The 25,505-nt window shown below is 47.6% G+C and overlaps 1 protein-coding gene across 4 annotated transcripts in view; it reads right to left on the reverse strand.

Moving 5' to 3' along the window:
- Nucleotides 1-25,505, reverse strand: part of MGMT (O-6-methylguanine-DNA methyltransferase) — a 282,155-nt gene that overhangs the window by 41,012 nt on the left and 215,638 nt on the right. For all 4 annotated transcript variants that reach the window (XM_064269180.1, XM_010599243.3, XM_064269181.1 and 1 more), the window contains one exon: nucleotides 11,001-11,143. In XM_064269180.1, coding sequence (XP_064125250.1) covers nucleotides 11,001-11,143 — 143 coding nt within the window. The remainder of the gene's footprint in view (nucleotides 1-11,000; nucleotides 11,144-25,505) is intronic.

The following is a 25,505-nucleotide window of genomic DNA, read 5'->3' on the forward strand; positions in this document are numbered from 1 at the left end:
TAGTTCTCTACTAAATTATCATGCTACTAAAATGCACAAAGCGACTCGGAGAGCCGAGTGGCACAGCTGCTCCACGCTGGCAATGAGTTATGCATGCGTCTACGCGGCCTTTTTTCTTAGTAAAATATGCTCAGTTGAATATTAAAATATAATTGGCATTCAACCTAAGTAGCTTAAACCATTTTGTTATCTTCTTTTAAACCGATTTGGCTGTTCCACAGTTATTTTCAAGGATGCGATTCACAAACTAATGACACCACTGCGCTCAGCTAGACTTGTGCCGTTTGACATTTGCCACAAACAGGTTCATTTTCTACAGCCTTTTTTTTCTTGGGGTGGCCTTTAATATCGGCTGCTCTTGAACATCAAAGAGACCGGGGGATATGCCATTTATGTTGGTTCTTGCATATTTTATTCTGAAAAGGGGAAGGATACGAGTTTTCTATGTGAAGTGTCAGTCTTGGCCAAGTGAGAGGTCCCTGTGGCTCCTGGGCTTGGCCACTAGGTCTTATGAAGACCACGTAAGGAGAGGGTGAAAACAAAACCCAACTGTTCTGGGGAAAAAAAGCCAGTGCAGCCCAGTTGGGGAAGGTATGTGCATTTTTTAAAAGGCAGAGTGTGTACGCTCACACATACACACACACATCTGGGAACAGGCTCTTTTCTGTACACACTAACCAGCCAGGTGTGTCTTCTGCAACAATTAATAGCAGTGTTCAAGAAAAGAAAAAGTAGTTGCCATAGTGACAAAGACGCGGTATATGTTTATGCTGGCTGAGGGGCAGGGCTCACCAGAAATATGACTTCCCAAAACATTAGCCGTATTTATTTTACAGGACAAATAGCTTAATATCTTACTACGTGGGAAGGTTAAAAACCACCACTCTGACCTTAAGTAACGGAGTGAAGTACTTAAGAGTTACTCAGACTCCCCCCCTTCCCCTTCTTCACTCTCCACTTTCCTTCTTCAGAAGTAATTTACTGTATGACATGAAAATACGAACATGCGGCTAGAAGTCCAGGAAGTCTCTCCTGCCAGGGTGACACTTCCTGGGTAGTCGTGTCAATGACTACTAGGGCCGCAAGCATTTGAGTGAAAGTGATGGTTTTCCTCCATGTAAATATCTGGTTTTTCCATTCTGACATGCAAAACACAGAGAGAACCCGTTGCCATCAAGTAGAATTCCAACTCACAGTGACCCTGCAGGGCAGAGTAGAACGGCCCCCATAGGGTACCAAGGAGTGGCTGGTAGATTTGAACTGCCGACCTTTTGGTTAGCAGCCAAGCTCTTTACCACTGCACCACCAGGGCTTCTTAAGGAGAGATGTATTCTCATAAACCTTACATTCTGAGTCAGCTGGGGCACAAGGGCTGCAGGTAAAAATTATGCATGTTAACACAATTAAATAATTTAAGTACTAGTTTTACTTTTGGCTCCTACAATAAATAATCTCTCAACATCACTGCCATTCATTTTATATCAGTGTTTACCTATTTAACACATTGATAAGTTACAGTCCAATTCTACGCACCTTTTCATTAAAATATCATTTTCTCTATAAATACTGGTAGTAGAGTGAATTCTATTAATTTCTACCAGTGTGATATAAAAACGTATTAACATTACCTGTAAAAATGTGAATATATAATATTTTGTGATACCAGAATATATTAATTTAAGCCTTGTCTTTGGAAGCACTACAGTGGGACGATACAGTGGGAATAAAAATGAAAAAAGCACATTTAAGTGAAAAGTCTGTTTTTTAACTTTAAAATATATCTACTTGATAGAAAATGCGTACTTTGCAAAGTCCATTTCAAATGAAAAGTTATAGAAGAGGATGATGATAAAACGCACGTTTCTTAGTCGGTGCAAGCCTGATTACATGTTACTCTTTGTGTTTGTGCCCACAGATCCCAACGTGAGGGCACGTGGAAGACCCTCCTAAATGTGCGAAAGTAATGAAGGGTCACTTCTGTTTTTAACAGAAACTTTCACTGGTTCACTGTTTAGTTGCTATGACAGAGGTTAGTTATATTTCAGTGTGAACAGCTTCGCATAAAAAGCAGTACTTATAATTTGAATTTGAAGAAGTACTTCTAAAGCCCTCTCATCTTAAGAACTGAAAATCCTGCTACCAAAAGTTTTTGCCACTGTGTTCTTACGTGAATGCTAACTTCTCAGATCTGGGATTTTGTGGGGTTTTTTCTTTCAATTTTTCCCCTCCCTCCCTCTGTTATTTCCCCGTAAATGCCACACACCTAGGTTGTATTTTGGAAGGATGCTGGTTATTTTAAGCTTTCCTTGTTATAACTGCCAGCACGGGCCAAAGCTATCACCCTCAGTGCTCTCCTGCAAGGCAACTGGTTGAATTTCCAATTAAGCAAGTTGTTTTGGGTTTTAGCTGCTGTTTTTCTATCCATTACAGTCATTTTAAACAAAAGATCAATTTCCGTGAGGAAAAAAATTATTCAAATATGATCAGCATTGTTTATTTGTAATAGAGACCCTACTTACAGCCAGGAGGTTTGACAGTGGCTGACTTTCAAGCAGCCCTTTTGGCTGCCTTTGAAGCTTGGTTAAATTACATGGTGTGACCCCAGTGGCCTTGAGGGAAGGTGTTCTCAAGCTCATTTTTTCCCTGATTCATGTAAACCTCAGGGAATCTCGGATCTGGCCACCTCTTAGATCTAGGATAGAACTCTCACTTAACTTGGCCTCCCAGGAGCTGTTGGTAATTACTGACTATTCAAGAGGCTCCTTGCACAGGGACATGATGGGTTTTCTTGGGGACCAGCAACCAGAGGACCACAGCCCACTACCAGCATCACAGGGGTACCCTCTTCCACAGGAGAAGGGATGGATATTTTATTAAAATCTCCCATTAGGATGAATTTGGGGCACACTGCGGGCTAAGAGCATGCTGAAGTCTATCAGCAATCCTGAGCCTGGGCCTACATTAGACACATGGACAACTAGGACAGCACCCAGTTCCATTGCTCAGGTCTCCACAGGAACCTACAGCTATAGTCAGCTGAGCGTTTTAAAGGAAAAAAAAAACAAACGTGTTTCGGCCCGAAGTATCCAGACACTTTCTGAATGGCTCTGAACAGAGAAGTTGCTGGTGTTTGTCGTTACTGCCACACAGTTGGCCCAGACTCACAGCCACATGATGCACTACAGACTGAAGCACTGCCCAGACCTGCACCGTCTTCGTGATTGTCGGTCTGTGTGAGCCCACTGCGCTGGCTGTTCCGTCCATCCATCGCATGGTGGGTTTCCCTCATTTTTACTGGCCTTCTACTTTATCAAACATGATGTCCTTTTCTAGTAACTAGTCCCTCCTGATGATGTGTCCAAAGTAAGCAAGTCAGGGTCTTACCATCCTCACTTCTAAGGAGCATCCTGGCTGTATTTCTTCAAAACTGATTTGCTCCTTCTTCTGGCAGGCCACATTCTTCGCCAACACTCCAGTTTGAATGCATCAGTTCCCCTCCACCTTCCTTTTTCATGGTCTAGCCTTTGCATGCCTATGAGGCGAACGAAAAGACCATGGCTTGGGTCAGGTGCACCTCAGTCACCAAGGCAAGAAAGACCTGGTGATCTACCTGTGAAATCAGCCAACGTAAACCTTAGGAAAAACAGAAGATTGGGGGTATAAGCTCACCCTCTAGTCCCACAGGGAGGCACGCTCCTGGCAGGGATATGAAGCCCTGACTGTTGGAGGTCAGCAAATTTCGCCAGTGAAACGGGGTGTGGCCAGCTCTGTCACCCGCGACATCAGCTACCAGCTTGGTTTTCACACACACTGCAGACCACTCACTTGTCACTGACTCCTGCCCTACTTTGGTTTTTAAACAACCCAAGTTGTTTCTTTCTGTTCATGTTCTAGAACACAGAAGCACGTGGGGTTTTGCTCTCCAGGGCCAAAACTGGCTGTTGGTGGCGGCGCCTCCTGCGTGAATTCGAGGCCTCTGGCCACCTGCCCGGCACCTCTGGGTGCGGGGCTGGCCATCACTCCTGGCCTCAAGCCCTGTCTTTTTAACCTCACCTTTTCTGGGTCATCCTCAGAATGCTCAGACCTAGACGTCCACATCTGCTGTCCCCAAAAGGAGCTCAGTGCTCCAAGGTTTGAAGACTTACATTCTCACCAGCTGTTTCTTTTCCACTTAATTTGAGTGCAAAGTTGTTAGCTTGTTCTAATCAATAGCCCGGCTTCGAAGGCTCCCAAACCTTGCAGCTCCGCTCTGCAATCTCTCAGCAAGGTCAACACTTATCAGCCTGCCTTCCTTTTGCGTAAGGAGACCAATGTTCACTCCCAAACAAACCTGTAAATGCATCTCCAGTTTGAGCTATCAGCTCGCATTACATTTGTCACTTTTTTAAGTTCAGGCACAAATATCAGTACAAACGGCCTGAAAACACGAAGCCTGCCTCCTGCCGAGCATCTATAGGGGAAGCTGAAAGGAGAAAGTCTCCCTCGGCTGCCACGCTCTTCGTAGACAGCTCAGGCTGGAGCCCCCACTTAAAAAGAGAACTTGAAGAATGCCAGAACCGGGTGCAGGACCCTCAGCGGAAAGGGCCTAAGACCCTTCTGTCCAGGGAGACCACAACCCTGGTCAGCAGGTGACGGGGGAGAGCAGGACTGTGCAGTGCTACCAGGGCTTGTTGGTCCCTAGATGCAGAGGGCAGGACAGAGATGATAAGACCCCACTTGGCACTCGGAGATGGAATTTAATCTACAGGCTGTGTCTGGTGAGGACCTCAGGTGAAGATGGTCCTCCCAGCCATGATCAGACGGCCTTCCAGGACCCAACCGCCTTGCACTGGACTGTGTATAGCCTCAGGTGACGGTCTTCCAGAATGCAGTGGGGAAGTTAACTAATCCTCATGGAAAAGGATCTCTCCTGTTAACTCTGGGGCAGGGCTTTCTTCAGAGAGCCTTCTGGAAGGAGGACTGAACACAGACACAGACGTACAAGAATATGGGTCCTCGTGAAGCTCCATAATGGAAGCTACAAAAACTTACTTCTAGCTGGCAGCTTAAGAAATGTAGGTTTTACGGCTGTCATGCAACTGGATTTCATAGCCACAAGCTAATAGCTGTGACGAAGGAATTATTAAAGTGTTAAGTATTACATTTAAAAAGGAACATTGCAGTCACTTTAAAAAGAAAACTCGGAACTCATCTTTTAAAACCAGCAGGTGTGAGACAGCACTGGAGAAGGCTCATTGGCTGGAACTTGTACCCCGGCATCGCGGCCTTGCCTTGGGGCATGCTCAGCACAGGCAGGCATCCCCCAGGTGGGTGGCTTGGCGCCCAAGGAGCCTCTACCCAGGCAGGCAGGAGAAGCAGCAGAGAGGCCCACTGCTGGCCTGCTTCCTGGCCTGCTCCCCATCTCTTCACCACTAGCCACATGTCTGGGGTACAGCTACCAGAGGAGGGGCTCCACAGGCAGGGGCTCAGAGATGGGAGGAGACACATGCGCTCTGTATCTGACAGCAGGTTTCAGTTTTCTATAGGCGAGGAGTCTTGGTGGACCAGTGGTTAAGTGCTGGGCTGCTAACTGAAAGGATGGTAGCCACTCCAACGGATAAAGATGTGGCAGCCTGCTTCCATAAAGATTACAGCTTTGGAAACTCTATGGGGTAGTTCTACTCTGCCCTAAGGGTTGCTATGAGTTGAACAGACCTGACAGCAATGGGTTTAAATGGGTGTTATGGGTGGAATGGTGTCCCCTCAAAAGATGTGTTTAAGTTCCCACCACTGCACCAGTGAGTGTGACCTTGCTTGGAAACACTGTCTTTGAAGATTTTCCAATTAAGTCAAGGAGGCCATACCGGAGTAGGTGGTCCTAATCCCGCCAGAGTGTTGTTGCTGTTGTTAGGTGCCCGTTGAGTCATAGGGACCCTATGCACAACAGAGTGAAACAGTGCCTGTTCCTGTGCCATACTTAAAATCGTTGTTAAGCTTGAGCTCATTATTGCAGCCACTGTCAATCCACCTCGTTGAGGGTCTTCCTCTTTTCCGCTGACCCTCTACTTTACCAAGCATGATGTCCTTCTCCAGAGACTGATCCCTCCTGACAACATGTCCAAAGTATGTAAGACGTAGTCTCGCCATCCTTGCTTCTAAGGAGCATTCTGGTTGTAGTTCTTCCAAGACAGATTTGTTTGCTCTTTTGGCAGTCCATGGTATATTTAATATTCTTCACCAACACAATTCAAAGGCATCAATTCTTCTTCAGTCTTACTCATTCATTGTCCAGCTTTCACATGCATATGATGCAAATGAAAATACCATGGCTTGGGTCAGGTCCACGTTAGTCTTCAAGGTGACATCTTTGCTTTTCAACACCACCGGAGTGGTGTCCTTTTAAAGGAGAACAGATGCAGAGAGACACACCAGAAAAAGGTCCTGCACAGATGTAGCTACAAGACAAGGAACAGTAGGAAACGCCGGGGCTACGGGAGCTGGAAGACAAGGACGCAGCTTCCCTTGGAGTGCACAGAGCGTGGTCTTGCTGACACCCTGAATTCGGACTTCTAGCCTCCAGAACTGCGAGGCAACGAAGGCCTGTTCTTCAAAGCTGCCCACTTGGAGCGTTTTGTTCGTGCTGCCCTAAGTGTCTGAGATAGCCTGCCTTCCCCAAACTCATGATAAAAAACTGCTTTTGGCAAACCAATGCTTCTACTATTCTAACTGCTATTGCCACTGGTCTGTAAGTCTACCTACCATACCTGGCATGTTATACAAAGATGACTTTTTTTTTTAACAAGTAAATATAAAGAAGTTAGGTAGTGTTAACAGGGAAGAAGCTTACATACTTCATTATGAAAGAGACATGAAGTAAAGAGTTATTTCAAGAATAATGGTCCCATTAAATAAATACTTCTTGGGGAAAAATGAATTCAGAAGAAATAAGCCCGACCTTTGCAAGAAGTTCAGAGGGAGGGACTGGCCTCCTTAAAAATGCTTCATCGAGGTATGAGACTGCTCGCTCTCTATCAGAGCTGCTAGAAAAATGACTCCAGAAGAGCAAAAACCAAACATTTATTTAACTATTTTTTTCCTCAGAAAATGCCCTGACTAGTACTAAAACAACACTCTGATGAGAAATTAGACAGCGTTTTATTCAATAGCTCATCTTTCACTGTCTCCACCAGCAGGATGAACCTTACTTCCGGTAAGTGAGAAATCCTATCTGCCGTGGGCCAAGAAAAAAGCTGCCTCCATAGACTCCCAGGCTCCTGGTCAGGAAAGACAGCCTAGCTGTCTCTTAGCATGAATACTCAAACAATTATCTTGTTATTAATCAAACTTTGCAAATTCATCCAGGATAAGAAGTTGAGCTTATGAAATTTCTAGTATGTGATCAGTTTTAACCTACAAAAACGGCAATTTCACACGCTTCACCTTAATGTATATTCGATGGCACAGGGGTTTAGTCTTAAAAAAATAAACGAGTCAAGAACAGCACGTTCATCTCAGAGAAGGAGCTTGAAAAAGAGACAGTCTTCTGAAGGGGTCTTTCGGCAGCAAAACAGGGCACTCTGGTTTACTGGGCTCCTTGGAGAGGGGAGGTCAGAACGTTTGCAAGTCAGGGCTGTAGATGATTAGGTAACAGTGCTGGAATACAAGCACTGGAGATGGTCTTTAATTACAAGTACATTAAAAAAAGTCAAAACAGGTGGGTCTGGTCTACACCTTGGAAGGAAGAAAAAAAATGATATACAAAGGTACGTTAAACACATTCAAAACTGAAAATACACAGAAAATAGAATCTGTCAAGGAAACCTTCGTTATGTGTTAGGATGCCACATCCCTCTCAGAGTGCAGACGGGGTTTCTTTCTTTATATTAACCCCTGGCTTCCAGGGAGCCCAGAGGTTGGCTGGAGCTTTCCATGCATCGGTTATTTCTCTGACATCACAAGACACAACCAGAGAGACTGCCAACCCCACCAATACTGGGCAGCAAGGGGCGTTCCCCGCTCTGGGGTTAGTGCCCACTAACTCCATGTTAGCAGCTTTATTATAATCATTCGCCACCTCCCCTCCTTAAGCCATAAAACGTGTATACCTGGTGCCTGTTCAAGAGTAAATAATGGAGCTAAATTAAAAAAAGCCTCCCTGACCCAGGCTCAGGTAAGGGACATGCTGTGCCAGGAGTCACCTGTGGGCCAGGGTCCCCCCGACAAGGAGGCCCCACACCCCAGGAGACAGCCTTACCTCCAGGAAGGCTCCTACACACAGGAGATGGCCCATCCCAGGAGATGAGCTTCAACCCCAAGAAGGCCCCCACTCCCAGGAGGGCCCCCACCCCCAGGAGGACCCCTACCCCCCAAGGAGACAGGAGGGTCCCACCCCTGGACACGGCCCCACCCCCAGGAGGGCACCCACCCCCAAGAGGGCCTCAACCCCCAGGAGACAGGCTCTACCCTCAAGGGGCTCTCCATTCCCTGGAGACAAGAGGGTCCCACCTCCAGGACATGGCCCTATCCCCAGGAGGTGGTCCCTGAAGCTAAGCCCTGAGTCTGGGCCATCTCTGAGACCCTGGGGCATGAGGAGACAGAGGGGCACTAGAGGCTGTCTCTCCCTCACCCCAAGCCCTCTCTGGAGTGGACCTCATCCCAGGTAGAAGTGCCCAGCCTTGTCCAAGGGGGCAGCCAAGGGCCTCTCCCACCCCCCGAACCCCCCCCCCCAAGTGGCCATGAGTGTGGCCGAGGCTGAGCTGGTCCAGCTGGCAGAGGGGCAGCCTGGCCTGTGGAGGTCCCCAGAGCCAGGGGCCAGGGAAGAGTGGCCAGTGTTGACCTCTTCGATCTGGGGACAGGGCTTTGGTCCCAAGGCCAGTTGGTCCTGCTCTCACCCAGACTGCTGGCCCAGGCTGGCCCCTGGACACAGGACTGGTGACCCAGGCAGGCTGGGTGGGCCGTTCAGAGCCAGGCTAGCAGCTGCCTGGGGGGCAGTGCGGGATGGCCTGGTCACTTCTAGTACTGGTCTGACCCTCCTGCACCCTGTCCTGGATGTCCTGGGCCATCTCCCAGCCGCTACAGTGCTCCTCTGAGTTCTTGCCCTGTCTACCTGAGGGACGTCACTCTCGGGCCAGCAGGGCTGCCTTTCTGTGGCCAGGGGTCACCATCCACCTTTCAAAACACGACTGACCTCCTGGTAAGTTTTCCGTCTGCATCTTTTGTCACTGCTACCCCACAAACCTTGGGCAAATACCAGGAACTTTACCAGCTCGTTCTCCTTCCCTCCCGTCCAGAGCCAACAGATAGTTTCTGGCCTGGCTTTGAAAGATGGCTTTTCTGGGTCGACATTAAGTTTCAGCTTATTTTCTTAATAGAGAAATTTTCTTAATAAAGGAAAAGAAAGTCTGTTGGTCAGATCTTGTTTCCTGTTCCTGTTAGCAGGGTGGCCACCCTGAAATGGCTAACGCAGAGAGAAGAGATCTCCGCTGGACCCTAAGTCCCTACTTGAAAAGTAAAACCATACCCTGCCTGCTGGGACCACACAGCTACATTCCCACACTGGGTGGGGCACAGAGTAGGTGCACAGGTACAGTACCCACACCCTCAGTTTACCCAGCAACGCCATGGCCTGGAGAAAGGTGGACCAGCAGGCAGGACGGAAGGTTGGGCGGTAGGCGGTCAGGGGGCTGAAGCATGCACTGTGCGCCCTACGCTCCCACCAATCTGGGCATCTGTGGTTTCTGGGATGTTTGGAGAATGTTGTGCAAAGGCACACACTCACTCCCCATACCTCTGTCCCGGAGACCTCCCCGCTTAGAAGTTTTGGAGCCCCCCCAAGAGCAATCTTCAAAACATCTCTATGCGGTGCAAAGGGCGTAACAAGGTACCTGGTTATCATGGCAGCAGGGTTTCATCTCATCACGGACAAGAAATGCTCAAGGCCTACCCACTCACTTGTCTGACCCTGCTCATCCATTTGGATGTCAGCTCAAACTTCAGGCGTGTCTCTGTTCCCTCCCCTGAAAATGCAACTCCATTTTCAAGTTTGTTTCTTCACAAAATCTTAGCAGCAGTTAGAACACAATCCAACTAACTATTAAGAAAATTCCTTGTTGAAATTCAAACTTGCTTTACATTTACCTTGTCTTAGAGCAAAGTGAGTTTTTTTCTCTTAATTATAAGTGTTACAGTTGCTAACCAAAAGGTCAGCAGTTGGAATATACCAGATGCTCTTTGGAAACCCTATGGGGGCAGTTCTACTCCGTCCTGTACGGTCGCTATGAGTCGGAATCGACTCGGAGGCAACGGGTTTGGTTTTTGGTGTGTGTATATGCATATATTCTGTAACGAATACATACACGTTAACATGGAAATGTCTGTGAAAAACGTCACTACGCAAAGCGGAACTCCCGTGTCTTGTGTGACTTCAGCTGCCATAATGAATTTCTGCACTGAGCAGATCCAAACAAAAGTGTAAAGAATAACAAGTCTGGGGAACTGTTTTCAGATTGTCACAGGCTTCAAGTGCCTTAGGTAACAGATTCTCAATTCATCTGTTAGGAATATAACAACTAACTAGCGTGAGTTTAAGAAATCAAATTTAAAACTCTGCTGAAAAGACAAGACTGCTGCCTTTTGCAATGCAGCAGCATCACTCAGGAGCCCCCTCCCCTGTGTTATTGGCAAACAGAGGGTTTAAGTGAACAATAAGCTTATTGAACGCTTTACTGCCATTCAGATGTGTTCCTATTTAAACGTTTCAGCCAGGGAGAGTCGAGTCAAGCTGCATGCATCATTTTTACTGCCTTTGCCATGAACTATGTGACCGTGTGCCAAGACTAACACAGCCCTCGGAATGCCTGGGAATGACGAACTCACACCCTCCAGCTCGGCCACATGCTGTCTCTGTTTAGATGATGTCAAAACACCAGGTTGGAACAGTCAATAGAAGGACGTGCCATGTAAGTGAGAGTTAATCAGGTGAACTCCCTGAAGGGAACACGGGGTGCTGCTTGGTTACCAACCTCGCTGCAAGAGGGGGTGGTGGAGAGCAGGCAAGGGGAGCCCTTGGATGGCGGCAGGATCCTGGAAATAGGCCTCCAGCCAGGCTGCACACTGGGTCAGCGGCTCCACTGTTTCCTGGAGAGATGCTGGGACCACGCCAGGGCTGCAAAGGGGAGAGCAGAGCTTTGTCAACTTCTGAGCTAGCTCCCCTCATCCTGAAAGCAAGCAGGAAACAACGCCACTGCCTCTCAAGGGGGCGAGGTTGTCACTGCTGCCTGGCTGTGAGCTGTGCACCCAGGTTAGGATCCCAGAGGTGCTCACTTAGGGAGATGGAGCGTGGGGATGCCGGGAAGACAGTCCACCCAGTTTCCACCTCTCCGCTGTAGGAGACCCCAACCATCTGTGAGCAGAGGATGGGGGTTCCCAGAGAAGATTGGCCCCACCTGTGTACAGGCAGATCTGGATAAATGCGATGGGAAAGGACGGTCACAGCATGCGGATGTCCCCCTGGGGTGGAGGGAGAACGGGGGACAGGAGGTGGTGCATGCTGAGGTGAGCTAGCCTCACCCCCACCCCGCTCCTCCATGATGCAGACAGCAAGCAGCCCCACAGGCCACCTCCTATGCAATGAGGCAGCAATTATAATCTAAACACAACCCCACTCAAAGGGAAGCCATACAGCTCTGGTTCCAGTGTGCACTGCACTGTGTGCAACGACCCCCTGCAACCCCTGGGAGCTTCCCTCCCAAGGAAGCACGTGGTGAACAAAGATGTCCCAGGACCCCTGGACCAGGGCTTTGAACTGTTGGTTCTGGTTCGAACCCCTGCTAAGAATTTACATATCCACCCCAGATATACTGAGTCAGAATCTACATTTTAACAAAATTCCCAGGTGATTCTTACCTATAAGTTTTGAGAACCGCTGCTCTACTAGTGGTTCTCAAAACTGGTCCTTAACCAACGGCATTAGCATCACTTGGAAACTTGTTAGAAATGGGTTCGAACCAGTTGGAAGCCCTGACCCGGACCAACCACCTAGCTCAGCACCTCCTGCAGCAGGTGTCCAGCTGGCCTTGTCCACACAACCTTCTAGAGGAGGGGCCAGGATGCTGGCCACCCCAGGACACAGCTTGTCTCCAAGGCTGTGGGCTCTGGCCTGCCATCCCCCACGGTGCCATGGGGGCTCCTCAGGGGTCCCCCGTGCTGCCACGGGGTATCCTTGGGAGGCTAGCCTGCACTCAAAGAGGGGGTATTTTATTTATTTTTCTTACGCTCTTCTTTATCAATTTAAAAAACAATTGGCTGCTTTCTTCAAGTTGTGCCACCATTCTCGACAGCCTTTTCCAGACTCCTTCCCCATCATTAACACAAACCCACTGCCCCCTAAGCGTCTCATCTACCCCTTGGAGTTGCCATTGCCAATTTGATCACACGCAGATAATTCTTTAAAAGTATATAATGATTAAGGCAGAATTCTCTTCTAAATTAGGCTAAACTATTATTTGGCTCAAAGATGATGTCAGGGGATAATTTCAGTTCAAGATTTAAAGATTTCCTCCGGATAACAGTTTTAGGTGGTCTCTCGCCTCGGTGGCTCCAGAAAGTCTGCATTCCATGTGTGTTTGAAATTCTATTCCACATTTTCCCTCTTTTGATCAGAATTCTTCCACAGAATCCTTGATCTAACTGGTCAGGATTGGTAGCTGGGCACCATCCTTGATCTACTCAATTCTTGATCTAAATGGTCACTGTTGGTAGCCGGGCACCATCCAGTTCTTCTGGTCTCGTAACAAAGGTGGCAGTTGTTGTTCATGGAGGCAGCTGGACATTTATTCCATCTGAGGGGGGCATTTTAAACCGAGAAGTGGGGCTTCTGCATCCATCCCAACCCGCTTTCTCTTGTGGGCTGTAATTCCTCACTCAGGGGACCCCCGGCCTGCCAAGGCGCTGCACAGTCTAGTACTCTCCTCCACACTGCTCAGGGAACTGAAATGTGATCTGTGCTTCCTAGCACTTCCCACTCTTAAAAGGATATTTGAAGAATTTTTATAGTAGTAAAATTCATCTTAAATTGATTTTTTATGCTTGTGCTAAAGATCTCAACCTCTGATTTACTCTGTAGCTCTCCTTTTTAACTCTTTCTCTTTTGGTATTAGATAACTATTCATGGGTGAAATGTAATTAAACAGCTTTGATTCCGAAGCAAGGATTTATGACACTACATTTGAAAATGAATGGCATTAAAAACACACATAAAATCAGATTTTTAAAGCCATGACACAAATTTCCATTTCTACAATAAAATGAAATTTATTCACTGTGCTGCCCTCTCCTCCAACCTCGCTTTACTCGTCCCTGAAATAGCTGTAGGGTGGCAGGTTCACTAACAGCCCCACTTATTACAGAGGACTTCCTCCAGGCTTTCCTACCCATGCAACCTGAAACCCCAATAATTGCGGGCTCCATGGGCCAGGAGCATTTAAATGCCCAGGCTTCCCCGTGAGTCCAGCAGCACACCTACCCACAGAGATGCAACTGTCTGTCACCCTCTCTACTGTCTCTAGAAAAACATCAATGCCTGGGAACCGAGACGTGGCTCCAGGCCCCACCGCGGGTTGTTGCTGTCAGCTGCTGTGGAGTTGGCCCCTGACTCGTGGTGATCCCACGCACAGCGAAGAAAACCCTGCCCAGGCTGCACCATCCCTATGATCTACTGTGGATCAGACCGTTGTGATCCATAGGGTTGTCACTGGCTGATTTTTGGAAGTAGACTGCCAGTCCCTCTCGGTCTGGAAGCTCCACTGAAAGCTGTTCAGCATCACAGCAACTGGCCCCCCTCCACCGACAGACGGGTGGTGGCCGCACATGGGGTACCTTGGCTGGGAACGAAAGCTGGGTCTCCTGGATGGAAGGCGAGAGTTCTACTGCTGACCTACCACTGTCTCATCCCCTGTGCATTCAGGCTCCGAAATCGGCTGGAAAGGCAGCCAAGCACCTGCACGGAGGGACAAGAGAAGGCTGCCCCAGTACCAGCTGGGGACACCACGCACCATCAGAATAATCTGAGACACACGTCGTGACATGGAACCCTCTGAATTTTTCTGAACTTGGCACGAAAGTGCCGGCCAATGGCTGGAAAAAGGAGCCTGGCTTGTTGAGCACTTTTTGATATATGACAGTGTGGGGGGTGGGTAATTGGGTACCTTAATATGGCAAAATTAAAATCACATATGATTTGGTTTAAGGATTTCTTCCCCAAAGATGCAACTGCTGGAAAGCCCTGGGACTGGTTAAGGACAGACAGGGCAATAGCACCCTGTCTTGGTGGGCGTCCCCCTGTTCCAGGGCATCGGAGTCCCCAGTGAGGTCTTATGGAGCCTCCACCTTGTAAGCAGCAGCCGTGAGCAGTCCCCTTCCAGGACATGGACAAAGAATGGCCCAGTGATGAACTGTATTTCAAACTTGTTTTGATACAAACCGTCTTCCCTTTGACCCAAACCAGGACACGGAAAAGCAACTAAAATGTCCCAGAAGACACTTCTGAAATCGTGTTTGCAACAAAGCAGGCGACGACGCTTTGCTGAGCCCCACAAGGGAAAACCCACAACTTCAGGGCATCAGACTGCTGAGTGCAGGTGCTACTCAGAGGAAAACGGCCATCCTGGCTTCACGAGGCTGACACTCCAGCACACTGATGTTAACAGAACTGTGACCAAAGAGTTCTTGTGAAGAACACACCTCACACCCAGTGAAACACGGAAGCTGGACGGTGACTTCATCGTTTTGAATTAAGTGGGCCCGAGATGTGCCTGGGGAGTCTCTGGGTGGTGCAAATGGTTAACGTGCTCAGCTGCTAATGGAAAGGTTGGAGGTTTGAGTCCACCCAGAGGTGCCTTGGAAGAAAGGCCTGGTGATCTACTTCTGAAACACCAGCCATTGAAAACCCAGTGGAGCCCAGTTCCACTCGGACACACGTGAGGTCGTCCTGAGGCGGAGTCGACTCAACAGCAACTGGGTTCTGGCCGTGTGTGGACAGAGGCTCACGGAGGGCTGCGTGCCGCACGGCTGTTCGCCTACCTCCAGGTCGGCCTTTCTCAGTGTACCGTCTAGAGTAGCCCAAAATGACCCACAAAGGACAGGTTCTGCCTCTGCTGAGTCGGCAGTCCCTGGGGAAGGCAGGACCTCACTATGGCGTCCCAGCCCACGACCTCACCCAGTAGTGCTGAGCTGCCCCTTCTGGGGAGGCGTAGGCAGCCACAGACATTCATGAAGTGTTGCTCAAGGCCGAACACTCCGTGAGGGTCCATGTTCGCCTGGCCTGACACCAGGACAGCGGGAAGTACGTTCTGGGCGCCGTGTTCGCCAGTCTCTCCCCAAGGTGCAGACATGCTCAGCATGTTAAAACTCAACCAGCGTAGCGGGAGACAGAAGTATCTGGACTTGGGGTGCCTCATGATTTTCTGGCAGTAAAGAATGCCTAAATCCTCATTTCTGAATGAATTCTACTCCCCGCAGACATTAAAATGAAATGTACTTGTATGAAAACACACCAGAAGTTCTTTCTAAGTTACTCATATCTGGTTAGCACTGTTAGTTACACCCCCAAGACAGACTGTGTGATGTGCAGGGCTGAGCGTGCTGTGTACCCCCGTCTCCTCTTTATGGTCCCAGGCCACGTCAACTCTCTCTCTCCCTTCACAGGATGGAACTTAAGTCCCACGACTTGGGAGCACTGACTGGATGACCACACTGGAGAGAGTTCCAAAGACATGTAGTCTTCTGAACGCAACTGGAATTTGGCAGGGAGTCAGCACAAGATTTGTGCTTTAGCAGGGCTGGGAAAGCAGTCCACGTGAAGACACATGGAGACCCACTCCAGTCAGCTTTGAGTGGGAGGAGAGCCCAGAGTCTTGGCCGCACACAGCATTGTAGACTGTCAGGATGAGAAACACTTCCCAAACACTGAGCGAGCTGAGCGAACCTCGCCTCTCTGGCTTCTGGGACGCGGTGTGAGGGCAGGCAGAGACCTCTGGGACTGAAGGATAAAGAAGCAGATCTCACAGGTCCATACAGGTACACGCTAACAGCACAGATTTCAAGCTGCAGCAGAGATAAATTCTTAAATATCTCCTGTAGACACCTGCTAATAACCTATGGAAAACGCGCAACGTGTCCGAGACTGATTCTCCAGCAGATTCTTGCGCTTGTGTTTTACGGATTCGTTCTGCCTTTAATTACACCTTCTCGCTAACGCTCAGATGTTTTTCTTCCAGTGGGAGGACTGAACACAAGAAATAAGCTAAAGCTACTTGCTACTAATAAAGACCTTTTTTTAAAGGAGAAGGCTGAATAAAACCTGCAAACTCCGTTTTCCAATCCAAGTTCAGTGGTTTGATTCAATTCAAGCATTTATCAGGCAGCCAAGATTGCTGGCCTTTAGCTGAGGCCACTGGCTCAGGGTAGCCCTGTGCTTGTGGAGTTTGCAGGCCAACCGGGCAGGGAGAGAGAGGAAGGCAAAAATACCCAGGCTGAGGTCAACAACTCTCTCCACCCACACCTCTGCAGCACCCCGATATTCCGCTGACGCCCCTACAGAGCCTTCCCTCCCCCAACTAGGACTGGGCTGGGCCAGCTGTCCAATGCGCAGTGCCACTGGCCGTCCTGTGGCATGCCTGGTGGCCAAGAGTTGGGCAATATCACCATTTAGGTTTGGCAGAGTTTGTGCAATTACTTGAATATTCTAGAATTACTTTAGGAAATGGAGTAGAGAAAGGAAAAGTTAAAGTTTTGACGCTAGAAATAAGGAACTCAGATCTCAAACAGCACAACTGAAACCAGACGGGAATCAAAAGGCATGCCACTGGGGCGAATCTAGACTCAACTGGAACCTCACTGGTCTTCAGCTCCGGAGGCTAATGATGACCCTGATGACAAGGATGCCTACTGAGGTTTATCGTGTATCAGGTGCTGCTTTTCGTATGTCTGCATGTGACCATGTTCATCATTTACACAACCCTGAGCAATCTCTGTATTTAACTGCGGAGAAGGAAAAAAACAATAAAACAAAGCAAAAAAAAAAACCCGAATAAACAGGAATGAAAGATCAGAAAGATACTTAAGATTACACAAAAAAACATTAAAAAAAAAAAAGTTTTTTTTTTTTTTTTTATATAGATATGATTAATATTTTTTTAACTTTCTGGGACAAGAGCTCCTGCCACCCATCAGACACGAATCCACCTATTTATTTTCACTGTGGTGAAAATACATACGACAAAACATTTGTCAAGTCAGCAATTTCTAAATTTGTAACTCATGAATTTATTGATCGATGTACGCCTGTCTGGTTTTAGCACCTGTTTTCAAACGTGTTCTCTACAAAAAGAAGATACTTCCCATCACGCGTGACAAGGAATGACGTCATAGAGGTGGTGCCCACTCCTGGTTCAGGCAGAAGTAACCAGGAAGGCTTCACGGGGGAGGCGGTATTTAAATGAGTCCTCGCGAGGACTTATAACAAAGATGGACATGCTGCTGCTCACACCTTTGTCCCCTCCTCTCCCCCCCACCAAACAGAATCCTGGATTTATGACCCTATCACAGACCAGCCAGCTGATGGTTCATGTCCTAAGGTCAGTGTCAGGAGGACAAAGAAGCAGTTTAGAATTTAGCTGGATCCCAATTTATTTCCTTTCTGGGTGGTCATGGGTATGCTGCTTAAATTGGGTATGAGTGTTTAATGGTCCTCACAATTCAGGGCTCAAGTTAATGTCAGAACCTAAACAAAACCACAGAGGAAGTTACTATAGTGTTTTAAAACACCAAAATTACAGAGAAAACTTAGTGTAAATTTTAAACTCCTCCCTATCTAAGGTATATGTCAAAGAGCTGTATTGTAAAGCATCTCAAAATATATAATTTTTCCTTTTTAAAAATAATTGATTCTTAAAAATACACGGGCAATAACAAAAAGTCTTTTTAAAAGGCAATTTAAATCGTATACTTGGCAGACAAGAACACCTTAAATATTTACTTTCTACCTTAAATATTCAGATCGTTGAAGGGAAAGCAGTATTCCATCAATGCTTTAACATATCAGTAAAAGTCTCTACTATTTGACAGATGAAGATAAAAACACCCCAAAACTATAGATGAATTATCTGGTCCCTACTGATTCCAAAACAATTACAGGATACAGAGCAATCTAGTTAAATTTTATTCAAAAGCTTACTACACTTGTGTTTTCTTTTATTTTTCTATCAAGAAACCCATGAGGTTTAAGCACAATTCATTATGTATGAGACCCCACTTGCGGTGCTTGACTGTTGATTAATAGCAAAGTTTGCTGTACGTTCATCGGCAACATTAGATGCATACAATATGCTAACTTATTCTTTCACTGAAACTAATTATTTACAAAAATGACTACTTGAGACTACAATTTATTATATGCATGCATCCTGTCTCCACGTGGCCCCAAAAGACAGCCTGTAATGAAGATCTTTTACTTGATGTGACAACTTCTAGAAACGCTGTTATTATACTGTAAACGCGGCAAATAAAGAGTTCAAATAGCCTGTGTCTGTGTTGTGTTTGCTGTTCACCAAGGCAGCCAACAAAGAGGCTGCCTAACGTTTTTCACACACACGGGAGAGGAAAGACTCCTCTTTCCCAGCCCAACCCAGCTTTTTGTAAATAGGATGCTCATACATTAGCAATAAAATAGCTAAAGAAGAAATAATAGCTCATATAAGAGGAACAAAAAATCCTCATCAAATTGCTGTTGAAGCAGATTTATTACGATTCTGTCAACAGAACAAAATTAGTTCATTTGTTGAGAAATATCTGTAAAAATGTAAAATTCTAGAGTCATTCCATCAGTCTTGACAAATGGTTGGTACTTCCTAAGGGCTCTGATTTCCTGAAGGGTTGCTAGGGTTAATAACTTGGTATTACTCAGCAGTTCTCTTCCCCGCCCCCAGAAAAGAGGGTACACTGGTTGGTAGACAAAGATTAGCAACATTTTTTACTTGGAAGTGGGTTTCAAAGGAAGCATCTGGTCAACCACCTGGAAGTGGCTGTTGAATGCAGCATCTATCTGGTCGACCACTTGTATCTTTCACAGAGCTCTAGGGCACACAGCCCAGAGCGGCAGGCCCTGCTCTGGGTGTCCTCTGCAGCGTCCATCCTGTGGCCTGCCTGCAGCTGCCCCTTTGGGTGCCCTCACAGCCTGTGCCCTGCCTTGCTCTGCTCTGCTGAGGGTCTGTGCCATGCAGGCGTGCGAGGGGGGAAAAGTCAGGAAAATCAATGTTTGTGCCCAAAAGACGGGCCAGCAATGCAGAAGGTCCTTCCCGGCTGCCACCTGTGCTGGGCCATCAAAGTTTTGCAAGAACAAGGATGCCTAAAGAGACAGAAGACACAGATTTCAAACAAGTGTCTGCTCTGGTCTGGAACTGGAACACCAGTGTGAGGGGCCTCTGCACCCTACAACAAACAAGTGCTAGAACAAAAAGTAAGTCCATGAGAAGAGGAAAATCTCAGGTCACGTAGCCAAGATGTCTAAAACAGGGCTGGTTTTGCTTCATGCAATTTAATATCCTGACTCTCTCAGTAACACAACCTTGGTCAGTCATGGTCAAGGCAACAGACTCCGGAGAGTCCAGCTGAGACAGTACCTCAATGTCACACCTCGTATTACCCAAGACGGCACTTTGGAAAAGATGGGGTCCACTGAATGACACTGAAGATCAACTCTATGGAAACATCTTCACGTAAACCCTTGTATAGAACCGTCATAGCTGCTGTTTATTGAGTGGAGTCCCTGGGTGATGGTGCGAATGGTTAACATGCTCAGCTGTTAACTGAAAGGCTGGTGGTTCAAGTCTACCCAGAGGTGTCTTGGAAGAAAGTTCTGGAAATCTACTTCAGAAAAGTAACCTATGGATCACAGTTCTACTCTGACACGCGCGGGTTGCCGGGAGTCAGAATCGACTCGACAGCAACTGATGATATATTGATTTAATAGATGTCAGGCATATAATTAAAAACTGTTCTATTTATTACTCTCAACAACCCTTGAGGGAGGTATTTTCTAGAAGAGGAAACTAAGGCCCAGGAAGGTTATGCATACTTACCCCACGCGGGGTTCAGCAAAGGGTTGGAGTCCCACTAAATTGTGTCCTGGGTTCACCAATAAATGATCCCGCAACTAAACTACCTGTCTTGTAAATTGGTTTATACAGTTCTAAATAAATAATAGATTGTTCCCTATTATCAAACACAGTGGAGTTTTTAGGGACAAGCATAGCTTCTGATACAAGGTAATACTGCCATTGCACCTGGGGACAACACTCTACACGTACTTTCTCAGAAAGCCTTTGTTTCGTGTGTCTCTTGTTGCAGCTGGAACATGTTAGCTGGTTAGCATAGCTGAAAATACTGTATTTAATATCAGACAAGTATATTGACTACACATTAGTGGCCAAAAAAATCTTAAGCAACTATTAAATGGACAGTTAATGTTATTGTATTTTAAAGCACTGAGGTCATATTTAATTTTGAACTGAAACTCCTAAAATGTGCTTTCTGGCAAGAATACGGAGTAATAAAACAACGTCAAGTACAGAAAAAAATTCTAAAACTCACATTATTAAAATAAATCTTTTTTCCAGAGTACTAATATTTGTGAGAAGTAGATTACAAGGAGCAGAAAACATTTGTCGTTTTTCCACAAGTGTTGTCTCTGGCACTGGAAATCCAGATTTCCAATATGAAGGATGATATCACTCTGAAAACCAGAGTGCCTGTGCTCTTTTCCCACCCTCTCTCTCCTTGGGGTTGGGCCCACTCCCAGCATCTTCTGTCTTTCTTCCAGGGTGCTCAAACTTAGTTTAGCTAAACCCTGAGGTCTTGCAATCAAAACTCTACTGGTGAAGAACCAATTACGATCAAAAGCAAGAAGTAAGAGTAACTGGGGTTGGGAGAACGGGAATCCATAGAAGGAGGTTGCAGAGCCAGGAGAAGGAAGGGGCAGAAGGCACTCTGTCTACAAAGCCAGCCAGTTAAAATTCCCTCTAGGAAGCACCAAGTCCTACTCAAAGCAGATTGGAAAGTCCAATTCTATATGCTTTTTTTCCTGCCTCTTAAAAAATCAATATGCTTCTTGGGGCGGCTGTTATACCTGCAGGCAGGCTGGGGCTGTAGACCATAAGCGCTGTGACTGGCCGGGTCCTGGAGCTCCCAGAGGAGTAGCCAGGAGGTGTCACCAGGCTTTGCAGCAAAAACAAGGCCGCCTTTATTTACAGGTGTTCTCTGACAGTTAGCACCAGGGACGAGGCCCTACATGCCAATCTCGGGCCAGGGGCAGCGCTTCTGGAGCCGTGAGGCTGGATGTGACCCTGACTCTTCACCAGGGCCTCTGAAGAGCAGAGGCAGAAAAAAGATGGCTCTGATTCAGAGAGGTTTCCAGTGGAGTTCAAAGGGACTAAGATCTTAATACCTTAATGCTTAGATTTTCAACTAGGAAGACCAGCTTTATTTCCGGGGCAGCCTGGCTATCCTCCTGCCCTGGCTGCTCTGCCAGCCTGCCTTCCCTCTGCTGACCCTAGCAAGGCCCAGGGAAACATCATAGCTTTCTGGGTTCTCTTCTCTCTCCAGAGCTCTGCCCTGAATTTCCAGCAGCCTTCCCAAACCAGGCCCTCCTCTCGAATGGTGGAACACAAAGGTGCTGGCAGGACCCCGTGTGCCTGCAATATCCCACAGGCCCTGGGAACTGGACGTGGGTGTCTGTGTAAAGGCCATGTTCTCGGCTTAGACCTGAGTCTCAAACCTGTGTAACTCTGAATTCCTCTGAGAAAAAAAGAATTCTCTTAGATGCTCAGACAGAAAAATAATTAACGCATGTGAACTGTGGTACTAGGGAAGAATATTGAATATACCATGGACTGCCAGAAGAATGAACAAGTCTGCCTTGGAAGAAGTACAACCAGAATGCTCCTTAGAAGTGCGCATGGTGAAACTTTGTCTCATGTACTTTGGACATGTTATCAGAAGGGACCAGTCCCTGGAGAAGGACATCATGCTTGGTAGAGGGTCAGTGAAAAACAGGAAGATCCTCAACTAGGTGGATTGACACAGAGGCTACAACAATGGGTTCTAACGTATGAATGATTGTTGAGGATGGCGCAGGACCGGACAGCCTTTTGTTCTGTTATGCACAAGGCTGCTATGAGCTGGAGCTGACTTGATGGAACTTAACAACATCAATAATAATTACAGTATTAAGTAATGGCAGATGATACTTACGGGCACTCAGTATGTGCTAGGTGTACTATGCACACCGTCCCATTAGTTCTCATTACAAAATAGCTAAGTGCCTTGATTCTCTGCCTCTGAGGAGGACAGCCATGCTTAGAGGGTTACTACTGTCCAAGGTCACCAGCCAGAAAGCGGCAGAGCAGGGTGCAACATCCAAAGCTTTCATTCTGGGCCCTGAGAGCCGGTCTCCACCCTGGTCCCCGCCACCCTAGGTGGTGAGTCACATGACGCAGCACATCGCAGCCTGGAGCTCCTTGCCCACAACGCGACAACCCGGTGCGGTACAGTCCACAGCCAAGGCCCACGTGAGCTCCCCTCGGGCTCTCATCACGAACCCTGACCTTCTAGGGTGCACTTGTGACAGGCTCCTCCGCTGGGCACTCCTCTCCTTGAACTCTGCCCCCCCGCCCCACTCTGCAGCGCATGGGCTCGGTTCTCTGTCCCTGCCTCCTGTTGTGTTCAAGCTCCCCTTTCCCTCCATGAGCTCAGCTGAGACCCAGCACTGCATGGGAGCCACCAAGGGTTTCCTCATCTGAAAATTTCTCCTTGCTAAGGTGGCTCTTGAGCCCCAACGACGGTGTCCCCTCTGCCTCGACCTTTCTGTCACCTTTATGAGACTCCTGGGTTCCTCAGAGGAAACCCTGGTGGTATAGTGGTTAAATGCTGTGGCTGCTAACCAAAGGGTTGGCAGTTCGAATCCGCCAGGCGCGCCTTGGAAACTCTATGGGGCAGTTCCACTCTGTCCCGTAGGGTCGCTGTGAGTCGGGATCGACCCGACGGCCCTGGGTTTGGTTTTTTTGGTTTGGGTTCCTCAGAATGCTGCATTCCCTGACGTCTGGGGCCACTGCCATGTTCCGGCTCCACCTCCCCTCAGACCCTTCACGAGACCCTCTTCCTGCTTCCTCTCACCCTGCCCAGAGGACAGCCAAGGTCCTGTGTGGCCCCCACAGCCCCAGGGTCACTCTGCATGGGCTCCAGGGGACAGATACACTGTTTCAAATGGCCACGTGGGTGCTGGCCATCACCCTCAACTCAACATGTAATATCAAATCATCTCTCCCCAAAACACTGACAGCCCCCAAGTTCCCTGTTGCTGTTAATAAAACTCAAAGCCCACTGCCTTCAGCTCGATTCTGACCCATGATGACCCCATGTTACAGAGTAGAACTGCTCCATTGGGTTTTCTTGGCTGTCATCTCTACAGAAGCAGATCTCCAGGCCTTTCTTCTGCCGCATCACTGGGTAGGTTTGAACTGCCAACCTTTAGGTTAGTATTGGAGTGCAAACTGTGCCACCCAGGGACCCTGTTGCTGTTAATAAGGTCACCAAAGTCCCTCTTGTCACACATATCTGAAAATCTCCTGGGGATCCTGCTGGTCGTGCTGTGGGATGCCTCTCATCTCCCTTCCCACTACTCATAGCTCCCCCTTCAGCCTGGACAACTGCCTGGGCCTCTGACCTGGCGTTTCCACTCACTCCTGTCCAGAGAGCCTGCCAGACCAGATACGTCTTCCTAAAACCCTGCCTGGTCAATGTCACCGTCCTGCTAGCAAACCTTTGCTGACTGTGTCTCTGGTGCAGTCAAGTCCAAACTCTGCTCAAAGCCCCCAGTTCGGCCTCGGTCTCAGTTGCCCCTGCACGGACCCCAAGCTCCAGCCCATTCAGCTGATGTGCCCTTCCCCGTGCTCCCTACCCGTCCCCTAGGGCTTCCCTGCCAGCCCTCCCTCACCTGGCACACCCCTCCCAACTGTGACCTCTGCCAGAGTCCGGTAGTGCAGCCTGGATCACGCTCCACGTGAACCCTCCAGCACGTAGCGCACGGCACCCCACGCTGCTCCATCCCCAGGTCTTCATGGGACAGTTCAAACCCCTGACCATCTCTAGTTGTCTCAGCATCTGCTCTGTCCGTGCCTTTACGAACCCCACTGCCATCGAGCTGCCTCCAACTCATAACAACACTACAGAAGCGCTCATGTTTGGTGACTTGCTGATGAGTAAACGAGTGAAAACTCCAAGAGGAGGGAAAGTGGGGGCAAGGGGATGCTACTGAACGCACCAGGAAACGATTAGAGTTTACTGTAATAGTAAGAACAATTACTTCCATTTTGATATTTCTTACTGGGCTACTGCTAAGATTTTTAGTGTTTTCGATGGCATTCTTCATGCATTCCCTGAAAAGTATAATAATTTAACCTCTTAAGCTGGTTAATTAAGACATATAAGCAAGGAAATAACGTAAACCACCACCTCTGGGTTTCAGATTGTGCTTCTACCATGTGTTTCTTTGTTTTGATTAGAACTTGGAAATCTAGAAACTACCACCTGAGCCAGAAGCGAGGTGCAGACGGAAATAAAAACACTTCATGTTTTTCAGCTTTCAGTTTCACCCAGAGTCCACGGTCCAACAACAGACATGTCTCAACTTGAGACCTGCCTGGAAAAGTCTGCTACTTATGTACATAAAAAAAAAAAATATGGACTCTAACTCTGATATTTCTCCATCTGTGTGCTATATGACCAACACCGAGCGCAATAACATATCACACAGTCCCAGGCTTATCAGAGTCTTGTTTTGTTGGTCCAGCACAGAAACCACTGGGAAGCCGAGGATTTAAATCTCACAAAACAGCCCCGGACAACAGGCAGCTAATTTGTCAAGTCTCTGCTGGGCTGATAAGAGTTTGCTCAAGAGCAAAGCCAAGAATCTTCTCAACTCTTCCAACAGAAACGGCCCTTTGCCTGGGAGCACAGTCTTCAGAAGAGCCAGGTAATTACCCAAGAAACAGACCAGAGGATTCGGGGCAGGGCACGTACTGCGTTAGTCAGTCCACGGACCCTTCCTCCTGTGAAGCAGTTGTTAAGAATTAAAACTCAGCACTGGAAACAAATATCCACAACTCTCAAACTGTTTTTAGATCCCCCTGCTTCCCTCATTCCTAGTTTATTGAGTTTGAAAATCTTTCTGCTCATCACTGTGTGTGCAATTTGAAAAAACTAACTCCTGTTTTTAAAAATTAAACCAGAAGCCCCAGAGTCGGTTGGGTCTAGAACGGAATCCTAAGTCTGGAGCAACTGCAAACCTGCCCTTGTTGCCATTTTCAGTGAACTACTTTATGGGAAAAAGTGAAGTATATCCATTAGAAATGAGTAACTCTGCTGAGCAGTCTAAGTAACAAAGGACCAAAAAGAGAGGGATTTTTTTTTTTTTT

Source organism: Loxodonta africana, chromosome 16 (genome assembly GCF_030014295.1).
Source record: "Loxodonta africana isolate mLoxAfr1 chromosome 16, mLoxAfr1.hap2, whole genome shotgun sequence".
In the NCBI taxonomy this organism is placed as follows: Eukaryota; Metazoa; Chordata; class Mammalia; order Proboscidea; family Elephantidae; genus Loxodonta; species Loxodonta africana.